General features: G+C 38.1%; 1 protein-coding gene across 3 annotated transcripts in view; it reads left to right on the top strand.

The window, feature by feature from the left end:
* The first annotated feature begins 211 nt into the window (after positions 1 to 211).
* Positions 212 to 11,582, top strand: part of osbpl1a (oxysterol binding protein-like 1A) — a 54,474-nt gene continuing 43,103 nt past the window's right edge. The window contains exons 1-12 of one of the 3 annotated variants that reach the window (XM_086089894.1): positions 212 to 395; positions 815 to 837; positions 4,042 to 4,133; positions 4,302 to 4,387; positions 4,458 to 4,532; positions 4,605 to 4,716; positions 4,795 to 4,880; positions 6,100 to 6,244; positions 7,615 to 7,682; positions 7,759 to 7,803; positions 10,724 to 10,797; positions 11,112 to 11,175. In XM_086089894.1, coding sequence (XP_085946020.1) covers positions 4,614 to 4,716; positions 4,795 to 4,880; positions 6,100 to 6,244; positions 7,615 to 7,682; positions 7,759 to 7,803; positions 10,724 to 10,797; positions 11,112 to 11,175 — 585 coding nt within the window. In that variant the 5' untranslated portion in view covers positions 212 to 395; positions 815 to 837; positions 4,042 to 4,133; ... (1 more) ...; positions 4,458 to 4,532; positions 4,605 to 4,613. Of the gene's footprint in view, positions 396 to 814; positions 838 to 4,041; positions 4,171 to 4,301; positions 4,388 to 4,457; positions 4,533 to 4,604; positions 4,717 to 4,794; positions 4,881 to 6,099; positions 6,245 to 7,614; positions 7,683 to 7,758; positions 7,804 to 10,723; positions 10,798 to 11,111; positions 11,176 to 11,582 lie in introns of all 3 variants that reach the window. The other 2 variants (XM_086089895.1, XM_086089893.1) reach the window with 2 other exon arrangements.

The raw sequence follows: 11,582 nt of genomic DNA, 5'->3' as shown, positions 1-11,582 counted from the left end.
TAAACGCGTTTTCGTAGTTCAAATAGGAGTAAAACAACAGAATACAATACAATATGAGAAAATAAAATATTTTAACGTATTTTAAGTTCCTACATTATGCTAAAATACCCATTTGAACCGAATCATAAGCAATAACATCTTAATGTGAAAGGCTACTAGAAATGAATTCCGCTAAGGCAAGATCAGCTGATCCGAATGTAAACAGAAGACAGAGACGCGTGCGTATGTGTGTGACGTGTTTACAACAGTGAGCTCGGTGTTGTACCTGAGGCGAACCCTTGTAATTGCGCCTTAATAACTTGCTGGGCTCGGGTGGGGGCTCAAAATACATCACATGCAGCCGCACGAAAAAGGGAGTTGACACACTACTGGATTTCAGCGCCTCGTTACTTCCAGTAAGTACTACAGTACTGTACAGTAAACTGAGTTTCTGACGTGTGTTGTGACTTGATCAAAGGTGGCAAAAGTACTCAATCTGTGTGCTTATATGTACAGATACTTGCGTACAAACAAATACTGTTCTGGTAAGTAGTGATTAAAGTCCTTTACTAAGTAAAAAGGAAAAACGAAAAAGTACAGCTTCTGAAATGTGTTTAAATACATCAGTAAAAGTGAATTTTAGAATGAAATAGAATTCCCAGTGGTGAAGTACTACTACTTTGTAATGCGACTGTCCTTAAGTATATTTTTCAGATATCTTACTTTGCTCGAGTCGTTATGTTTTTACAACTAAACAGTTATCTGTACCTTCTATTCATTGCTTTGTAATAATAAACATCTTTTTTTTTTCAACATCTGATGACGTAAAAAAAAGACGAGAAGGAATCTGTACTGCAGGTGAGAACTTCATTGATTAGGTAAACGTAAGCCAGGGAACATTAAAAACGATGACACAACAGTTATTCCCATCCATGGCCTCATTTAAAATCATTATTTTTCTGTTGTTATCTTTAGCTATTTCTTTCTTTTCGCTGTAAATCATCCTTGTAAATTGTTTTCTTAAATATAACCAAGGATGAGGAATGTTTTGCTTATTTGAATTTGTTGCATAGTCATAATGCTTCCTGTTTAACATTATATGTCACTACTGTCCCTGTTTTTTCCCCCCAGTTGACTTTCCCTCTCTCTATTTACATTTTTACGTTGGAAAAAGTAACAAGTAATTATTCTGACAAAGTAAGGACAAGGATCTGAAGGAAATACAAATAAATGAATGCTGAGGTAAAACGTGGTCACTTCCCACCCCTGCTGCTTGTGTAACATGTGCTTGCCTCATCACTCCAGGCTACTTCATCTTTTTAAAGTGTTGCAAGTGGAAAAAGTGGCTGCACACCATGCAATTGACTTACCTGTAAATGGTGGGCCAGAATTCATGAATTATAAATAGATTTGTTAAGAGAGTATAATCAATGCTAATTTGTACGTGTACAGTTGTGAAAAAAAATATGGTAAGGTCACAAATGTACACATTTCATTAATACACCCATTACTCTGCAAATGTCAATAATGTCTTTGTTTAGCTAAACAATTTGACACATTGAAGAAGAAGAAGGAGGAGGAGAAGAAGAATTTATCCAAGCTTAGCAAAACATATTAAGAAATAAAATACATGAATTTAACAATAAAGTTAGCATATTGAGAAATGTGATCAGCAAAGAGTCCGTAATTATATGTCTCTGTATATAATTAAGAATCTCATCTAACCTCATCAAGAGTAATAAATGGTAGCAATCAAGACAGTTACACGTAGATAGAAACATGAGTTATAACAGTGCGCTGCCATTTATCCAACATCCTTAATCATAGGACATAAATATTCAATTTCGCCACAAATCCCCCATAATCAGATTAATAGCATCAAAATGACATTTGCAGAAGGCGTAATCACGTGCAAAAAAAAAAGAATGTGGAGAAATGTGGTTAGTTGTGCTATGCGGAGGGAATTTTTCTTCTCTTCGTGTTTAGCTTTTTGCATTTGCTGAATGCCTCGATGGGAAGTTTAGCTGCCAGCAACTGGTGGTCAAAACAAAAGGCGCATTTATGAACGTCATTGGAGAATTCCGTTAGTGTTGACACAGTTACAACCTTGCATATAGTTTTGGTTAGATAAAAGCGCTATATAAGTGCACAAAAAAACAACTGAAACTATGTAGACATGTCACTAATTTGTACAAGGGAATGGTAACATAACATAAATACGTGTATTTAGTTTATAATATTATATTTCACACAACAAAAAAAAAGTGAATTGGATACATAATGATTTGCTGATGTGTAAAACTGCTGCAGTCTAGCGCCAACTGCTGCCGAGGAGGATTTATCAATGTCAGTTTTTTTTCCCTTAAGTATCATGGTTGTTATCGGCAACTTCCACAAGTACACAATACCTTAAAATTATGTTGTATTGGCAGTAACAGAAGTCTCGCAGTGGCCTTGACAGAAGTAACAATTTATTTTCACTTTTCTTTGAAACATTGATTTATTGTTAATAATTATTTTATTATGTCAGACAGGTCATCAATACATTATGTTATATATGTATGATGTGCAAAATTAGTATCAGGACTATTTTTGGTTTGAGCTGTATGTAAAGTCTTAATGCTAATGCTAATAAACAAGCTAATCTTTTATTATTCACCGCCCCCCTAAAGTCTGTTCTATGGTTATTTTTTGACTGTTTCTGATGGTGGCACACAGCCAACCAGGTGGCCCTTCAAGTTTGAGCATTTCTCGTACCGTTTTGTCATCAGTACTTGATTGATTTTACTGCCACTCATGTGACCTTCTCAGCATGTCAGGCTTCAGACTTGCACTTCCTGTTACCCTCCAGCCTCCTGATTCCATTGTGCTCGTCCTATCAGGCGCTCGCTGACCGACAAATGACTCTCATGTGACTTTGCTCCTCTCGCGCGCTCTCCGCCGCCACAAATGACACAATCACGCTGCGGTGTTATTTCCTCAAAAATAGTGCACCTAATTAGTGGCGGGGTAGGAAATGTAATCATCACAGTTTCTCAACGCTTTTGTTCACAGCATTAAAAAAATAATAATGGTTGCGCTACTTTGAACATGGTTGCTAACCAAAACAGCAGTACCGTGTAAATTAAAATGTGGAGTCTTGTGTCACTGGGCAGCATGTGCAGTACAAAAGGTTGTGTCCTCCTTTAACGTGTTTGTGCTATGGGAAATTGTTTTTTTTAATTTGTTTTAGACTCAAGCATAAGGGGTTCAAATTAGGGTTGTAAGCAAGGGTTAGGGTTCCAAATATAAGTTAAAAAATATGTTCGGTTCTCAAATTAGACTTTCAGGCCTGGGTTAGGATTTCAAAGATTTTGTGTTTCCTATTGGGGTTTCAAACTGTGGTTAGGGTATCAAATTACAGTTAGGAAATGTTTAGGGTTTCAATGAAGGGTTCGAATTAAGGTATTAATCGTGGGGTTCGATTTTAAAATAGGGTTTGAAACCTCGATTCAGGAGTCTTAAGTATTGTTTCCAGCCTGGGTTATGGTTTCAAATGAAGGTTAGAGTAACAACTAATAAGCCATGGTTTCAAAGTAAGGTTTCAAGACAGCGTTTCAAACACAGTTTATGTTTTTAAAGTAAAGTTTTAAGCAATGTTTACAGCTTCAAATTAGGGTTAGGGTTTTATAGTAGGGTTACGCATTAGGGGTTCAAGTAAGACCCTACCAAAATCATCATGTGGATTTAATCAGACGATAAGTAGTATTTTTTTATTTCCATAACACATTCCAAAATATGACAAGAGCAAGGACATTCAAACATTACAAAAACACAAAAATGATCAATCGAATTTTTTGCATCAGTCTAAAAAAAATCCATATTAGTCGGGCCCTGGTTAAAAAAAGGTTTAAGATGTGTTTCCAGCCTTCAACTTAGGTTTATAAACTAGGGTTAGGGTTTCAAAAATTCTAAAAAGAAAGATGCTTTTCTGTAGGTTAAATGTCCCCTGATTTGAATGTGACACACTGTCATCCCGGAATCATCATGTTATCGTTTCTTGTCCGCCGTGTGGCCTTCAAGTGTTCATGGACGATCCGGAGTCGGATGAGCAGTTTCTGTGCTGCGCCAGGAATGGAGACCTGGACACCGTTCGAAAGCTCCTCACGTCCAAGGTGAGCGGGGAGAGCACGTTGGACATCAACTGCAAAGGTTCGTCACCTTCGCTATGTTCTGTTTGAGTTTGCTAACCAAAACAGCAGCGCCGCGTGAATTAAAGCATGGAGTCTTGGTGGTTATCCTTTCAAATTCGGATTTCAACGACTATTGTTTTTATGTTCTAGGTAAGAGGAAGTCCAACCGGGGATGGACACCTCTTCACTTGGCTTCGTATTTTGGTCACGCAGATGTCGTGGACGAATTACTAAAGGTTTGTTCTTCAAAATTTGCAATAATCAATCACGCGAAAGTTAAAACAGTGCGTGATTCCGTTAAAACAGGCAGGGGCGGACGTCAACTTGCCCAACAACGTCGGAGACACGCCTTTACACAAAGCCGCCTTCACGGGGAGAAAGGTACCGAAAAGCATCCGTTCAACTCAATCAATCGATCGATCAAACAAGTAATCAATCAACCAAATCATTCAGGAGGTTGTCATGCTGCTGCTGCGCTACAACGCCAGCGCCACCGTCATCAATGGAACGGCTCAGATTCCCAAAGATGTCACTGAAAACGCCGAGATCAGACACATGCTCGCATGTGAGCACGCACGCACGCACGCACGCACGCACATTTGGGCTAATTATGAATAATTTTTTTGCCGTCGTGTTTTTACAGCTGTCGAGAGGACGGAAGAGAGGCAACAGGAATGGAAACTTCTTGAAGCGGCCCGAGAAGGCGACATCGCCACTCTGAGTCAGCTGGTTAGTGGTTTATGCTCTTGAACTATTTATAGCCTGATTACCAGTTTAATGGTTTATCGTGGTTTTAAAAAGTCATAGCCTGTCACTATAAACTAATTCACTCCCAGCCATTTTCACTGAAGCAACCCCCTTCACTCCCGGCTGTTTTACTGGATTTTTACTGGATTTTAATTTACACTGTACTGCTATTTTGGTTAGCAACATGGAACCTACCAAAATAAAGATTAGAGTCAATTTTTTCATCAGGAAAAAAATATATATTTCTGTTTCCATTTTGCAGCAATTAGCATTTAGCTAAGTTTCATCATTATAAAACGTCTTTGGGACAAAACATTTAAAATAGAACGTATTTATACGTGTTTGGGAGCAATGAGTTAATGAGGTCTTCCTTACTCTTTTTGAGGGGACTTCTAAGCAGGGCACAATATGATTGGCTGCTTGCGTGGTTGAAGTTAATTGACTCCAATTAACTTGTTTTTAGAGGAGGGGTGAGTTACGTACGTACGGAGGAGGGAGGGAGCAAAACGAAAGACACTGTGCGAACATGGATGACTTTTTGTTTTGTTTAGTAATGTGCATTGTCCTAAAAAATATATTTAAAAAAATAATAATCTTATGATCCAAAGCATACCACATCATTTATCAGGCTTGGTTTAAACAAGTGTTAGGGTTTCAAATTTGGGTTTCAGACCATGTTTAGTGTTTCAAAACTGGTCTTTAGATTAGGGTTTAAGATCAAGCCTGATTTCTACTCCAGTTGGCTTTTAAATGAGGGTTTCTAACAATAGTCAAGGTTTCAAAGTAGGGCTTCTAATTTGAGTTTGAAGCTCAGGTTTGGGTTTCTCAATAGGGTTTGAAGCCTTGGCTATAAGGATTAGGGTTTCAAGGCTGGTTTGGGGTTTCAAACCTTGATCAGTGTTTCAAACCAGACTTCGGGCTTTGAATTTGTCTTTCAAGCCAGGGTTAGGGTTTCAAACAAGGGGCACCCTAAAGTAGGGTTTCAGGACAGGGTTAGAGTCAAATCCAAATCACACCACATCATCTTTCCGTCCTTCCATCTATCCATCTGAACCATTGTGTACTTAAAATCCAAGCTGTCACGGCTCAGCTCTTCACAGGCTAATAAACACCTCGGGGAGCCGGCGAAACCATCTGTGTTTACTCATTCTCTTTTATTTAACTTTTATTTAACTCCGCACGTGCGCGCGCGTGTGTGTAGCTGAGCAGCAAGAAGGCGCCCAACATCGAGTGCGCAGACGTGCTGGGCAACACTCCGCTGCACTGCGCCGCCTACCGAGGCCAGACGCAGTGTGCCGCCAAGCTGCTGAGGGCCGGCGCCTGCACCGGTGTCAAGAACAAGAACGGTAAGGACAGCACGGTATACGACCCTGAAACGTCTTAAAAATGTCGTTTGGATGTGGTGATGCGTCCAAAGAAGAACATTTGTAAATTGAGTGAATCATTTTAGTCAACATCAAAAGTTTGGGTTTCGCAAAATTTTGTGGAGTGAGGTTAATATCCTCAAGATGAGGCATTTTTTTTGTGTAATATTATGAAACCACAATCCAGATTTATTGCAGCGAAGGAAGTTGTTTCAAAGGTGTGATTACCTTTGGAAGTTTTCCACCCAGCTTGTGTTATTGTTTGGATTGAGTGAGAAAAATGATATGAGACCAGGACTTTCATTTTGCCAAATCCCATTAACACGATGCTGACACGCTGCGAGGCACACGTTCCCCAATTATTGCTATTTGAACAGCAAATTGCGGCAGCACGCCGACATTCAGCTGACGCGCATTCGATTATGACCTGCCAGAACTGTCAAGAGCAGTTTTTAGTTCATCTTTTCACGGGGATGTGGAGCACATCTGGAGAGACACCCCCGAATGTCACTGCACAATAAATGAAAAAAATGCTGGGTTATTTTCTTAAACCATTCACTGGGTAGCTGTGGATTTTGAGAAGATTGGCTTACTTACTTTGACCCAGCAGATTTGGTTGAAAATTGGATTTGCAGTTTTACGTTTTGTATACTGAGGTTGAAGTAAATTTAATGTAAACCTTTTTAGGGGGTGGGTATCACTACTCCATTTGGGCATATGGATTGGGTTACAAATCCTGGCCTGATAAGTGACGGTAACCCATTTCTTGGTAGCTTTAATTAATCAGAATGGGTAGTTTTTACCCCTTGTTGGATCAGAACCTTGACCCAATGTCCTGGGTTCGATCCTCAACCCAATGTGTGGGGGTATGAATAACCCAGCATTGGCTCAGTCCCTTTTGGACCCAGCATTGGGTTAGCCATTTCATGTCATTTGGGCTAGTTTTGACTCAAGAAAATCTATTGAAGATGGAATATGTTCCACACCCAACCACCAATTAAAAATATGTAATAAAGACACAGTATGAAACAAATGTACAAAGAAAAAAAGACGTCTACAATATAGTGGTGGCTCGCTGTGTTCTTTGCTTTCCGTCTGATTAAATGCTTGATGCTCAGTGATTAGCGCCGTGACTCAAGAAGCGATGATTACACAAGAGGCCTAACAGTGCTAATTATTAGCCGTGATGCGTTTCCCTTTTTTTTTTTTTTTTTTTTTCTGTTTACGTTGATCACGGTCACGTGTGTTTCTATCGGGCCAGACTCTGCGGGAGCTGGTTAAGGTTTCATAGTAGGTAACATTTCAAGCTGAGGTAAGGCTTTTAAGATGTTGCTGTGATGTGCTACTTTCAGGTCAGACCGTGTTGGAGTTGGCCAGCAATGCGGCGATGAGACAGCTGCTTGAGAGCAACACACGCCGGGTGCGTGTTCAAGCTCAACACTTCCGCCGCTTTTGTGGTTTGGTTTTGATTTTTTGGGATTTTTTTTTTTTTGCAGGGGATGAGACGCCACGCCAAGAAGTTTGAGGGGCTCCTCTGGAAGGTGAAGTCCACAAAATCCTTGCATGCTGTACATTAAATGCCTTATTTGTGGGTTTCATGTAAAGATGTCATCTGAATTGAATGCAGCTCTGAAGTTTGTAAAGTCCGACACCTAAAGTATCACAAAACCCGGGATGAGGGTTTGAAAGTAGGGCTAGGATCCACAATTCAAATTTGAGTTTAATACAATGGTTTCAAAGTAGGGTTTCAAGCCATGGCGAGGATTTCAAAGGTTTCGGGTTTTGGTTTTCAAATTAGGATTTTAAGGTGGAGCTAGCATTTCAAATTAGTTTTATTTTTTTAGTCCTGTTTTAAGTTTCAAACCATGGTTAGGGTTTTAAATCAACTCGTAAATTCAGGGTGAGTTTCACGCATTTCAAAATAGGCTTGTAAACCTACGTTTAAGTTTAAAACTTCTGGGTTAAAAATAACCCAAATTGGGTGGAACAGATAACCCGGACCTGGGTCCAAAAAATATTATATTTCATTAGATTTACTTCAACTTTAGTACACAAAAAACTGTCCAAAACCCAATCTGCTCAAAACCCACAGCGACCCAACAAGTAGGTTAGGAAAACAAATTGTCTGTGTGTGTTGAGTTTAAAACCAGGTTTTAAAGTCCAGTTTAAGGTTTCAATGTTGGGTTTCAAACAAGGGTTTGGGTTTCATGCTTCAAAGGTCTCATTTCAAATGAGGTTCTCATGTTTCAATTTAGGGTTTCAAACTGGGATTCCATGTCAGGATTGGGGTTTCAAGGTCGGGTTTCAAGACTAGTGTAAGGATCTCATGCCTCTCTTATGGTGTCAATCAAGAATTACAGGTTCGAGTTTGGATTTCAATCTAGGGTTACGGTTTCAAATAAGCCTTACGGTTTCGAAATTTGGGATTCAAGCATATGTTAGAGTTTTAAATTGGCTCACCAATAGATTGGTTAAGCTTTCAAAATAGGGTTTTCAATTTGGGTTTTCAAGCCTGAGTTTGGATTTCAAAGTAAGATATCCATCCATGGTTAAAGCTTTCAAAATAAGCTTCACGCCTGTGTAAGAGTTTCCAATCTGTGTTTAATTTTCCAGTCATGCACGTATGACTTGACATGAGACCTCACGAGACCTCAGTTCAACTGTTGTGTGTAGCTGGCTTCGCTGCATACATTGCCAAGCAGCCATATGCAGTAGCGCATGTCTTGAACAACACTTGATGAAGCACACTCTGAAAGTGGTTCAATACAACATTGATTGCTCCGTTTCAGTGGGCTCAATTCAAACGTGTACGTAATGTAAATGTACTCATGACCGGCCCTCTACTGTTTTCACTGGTATCCCGTCTGTAGCCTCACTTAGCAGCCTGTGAAGCGGCCATTGATTAGAGTAATGATTCCGTAAACACTGAGACAGTGATGAGTCAATGAAGTGTGACGAGATTACGGGCCGCGCGCTCAAGACGGCAGGTTTTTTTTTACTCAAATTCCACATGAGATGCGCAATCATCTGCGAGGACAAAGTCACACGTGTGCCGATTAGCTACTAAGTTAATGAACTTGTCGGTACGATAACTGTGGCGCTTGCTATATTAACATTTTAAAAAATAGTTGTTAATGAAAGTAGGCACATGGAGAATATATGTATATATATTCAGATTAAAATAATTATATACTGTAGAAGCATATATATGTATATACTTTGTACATACAGTATGTGTATGTATATGTGTGTACAGTATGTAGATATTTCCATGTATGTACAAATATACAGTAATATAGATATTGTATTTTTATAGATACATTTTGAAAAGTGCACCCATTTTATTCATCTCAGGGGGCGGCCAAATTTTCCACTTGCTGTTGTCTAAAAATGACATCTCAGGGTTTAAGGCTCCACAGACGGTGGAAGCTTTTCAAAACCTTCCTTAAAAAAAAAAAGCTTACCCTGATTAATTTCTATTTTGAGTTAAGTTTTGATTTTAGTCTTGACTTTTTTTTACTCTGATTTTTTGTTTTTGTTTTTATTGACAGTTTTTTTTACTCTGTGCTTTTATTGCTTTTATTGTTGCCTGTGCTGTGCACTTTGAGATGTATTTTATGAATGTAAAGTGCGTTGTAAATACAATTTATTATTATTATTATTATTATTTATTTATTATTATAACTGTAAAAATCTAATTGTAAAACAATTGTAATGTAATAAATATATCAATATACATAATACAAATACACACACACAAAAATACTAATTAAAATTTTATACAAAATTTAAAAAATCCAAGAAAAAATAACTAAATTTTTAAACTTAAAAAAATGTTTTATAAAAAAAAAACATTTGATACAAAATTTAAAATATAATAACATTTAAAAAAATTTTATTAAACTTCAAAAAATGTTTTGTAAAAAATGTAAAAAAAAAATAATAAAAATTGACCATCACAAAATTCAAAACTGTTTACAAATCAACTATCAACTATAATAGCTATCAACTATTACACATAATTGTACAAGCCAGTCCCTTTATGTTGTGTTTACTTATGATCTCTGTTGTTTTTGTAATAAAAAAAAAAGAAAAGAAAAAAAGGACAACTATCCATAATATTTATAGTGTACTGCACATGTAAACATCTGACTTTATATTATAGAATAACAGTACAATGACACACATTTGCACCTCATATTAAGCATCTATTAAATTTAAACCATATTTGTATACATGTTTAGCCTTTTTAATTATCACATGAATATTTATTTAAAATATTTAACAATCAGGAACACTTTGTTGTGATTTGGATTCCTCATTTGTGCCTTTCAAGCCCCTACTGGGATCATTCAGAGAACAAAGCGACCCGCTTTAAACGAGAATCCAAAATATGCAAATGTTGCCGCTGTCAAAATGGAGCGATGGTGCTGATTCCTCCCTCGTGTGTCATCCCTGCAGAGCTCCAGATTTTTGGGCTGGCGCTCCTACTGGGTGGTCCTCCACAACGGCGTTCTGTCCTGGTACTCCAAACAGTAGGTGGCGTCGCCGACCTTGCTCGCCTTTTGATTAGAAAGGTGGTCAGGAGAGGCAGAGAAGTAGAAAAGTACCTGAAAAGTGATACTTGAAGAAAAGTAACAGTTAATAACTTTGAGGGTTGTTTGAGTCTCATTGTGACTAGAATACTTTGAATGTATCTGACATTTGCTGTATCTAAGTATAAAAAAGTTTTTTTCTGGTATTAAATGTACTTGAGTGAATAAAGTCTACACACCCCTTTTAAATGCCAGGTTTTTATGATATAAAAATTGAGACCAAGATTAATCATTTTTGCCTCCTGCTTCTCAAGGTCGGACGCGGTCGCCAATGTCAGGAGGCAAGGATGCAAATCCCTCACTCATGCGCAGCTTCTGGTGAGAACCAAGGATTTTGATTTTTGCTCAAATTAGGGTTTCAAATGTTGGTTGGGGTTTCCAATTAGTGTTTCAATCAAGAGTAAGATTTCAAATGGATCTTTGAAATTGAGGAGCCTGAATTAAGCCTGGGTTACAGTTTCAAACAAGGGCTAGGCATTCGAATTGGGTCTTCAAGCCAGGTTTATGCATTCAAATAAGGGTTAGGGTTTCAAACTGTGGTTGGGGTTTCAAAGTAGGAACAAGAGGGTATCAAATTGTGCTTCAAATAAGAAATTGAGTTTAAGTAAGGGATTGAATACATTTTTGGGGATTCCTATTTGGGTTTAAGTCATGGTTATGGTTTCAAAGTAGGGTTTCAAGCCCCATTTATAGTTACAAACAAGAGTAAGGTATTTTATTATTAT

This window comes from Leptonotus elevatus, chromosome 11 (assembly GCF_054856555.1).
Source record: "Leptonotus elevatus isolate MCC_2025b chromosome 11, RoL_Lele_1.0, whole genome shotgun sequence".
NCBI classification, from domain to species: domain Eukaryota; kingdom Metazoa; phylum Chordata; class Actinopteri; order Syngnathiformes; family Syngnathidae; genus Leptonotus; species Leptonotus elevatus.
This window is presented reverse-complemented; position numbering and strand designations above follow the sequence as displayed.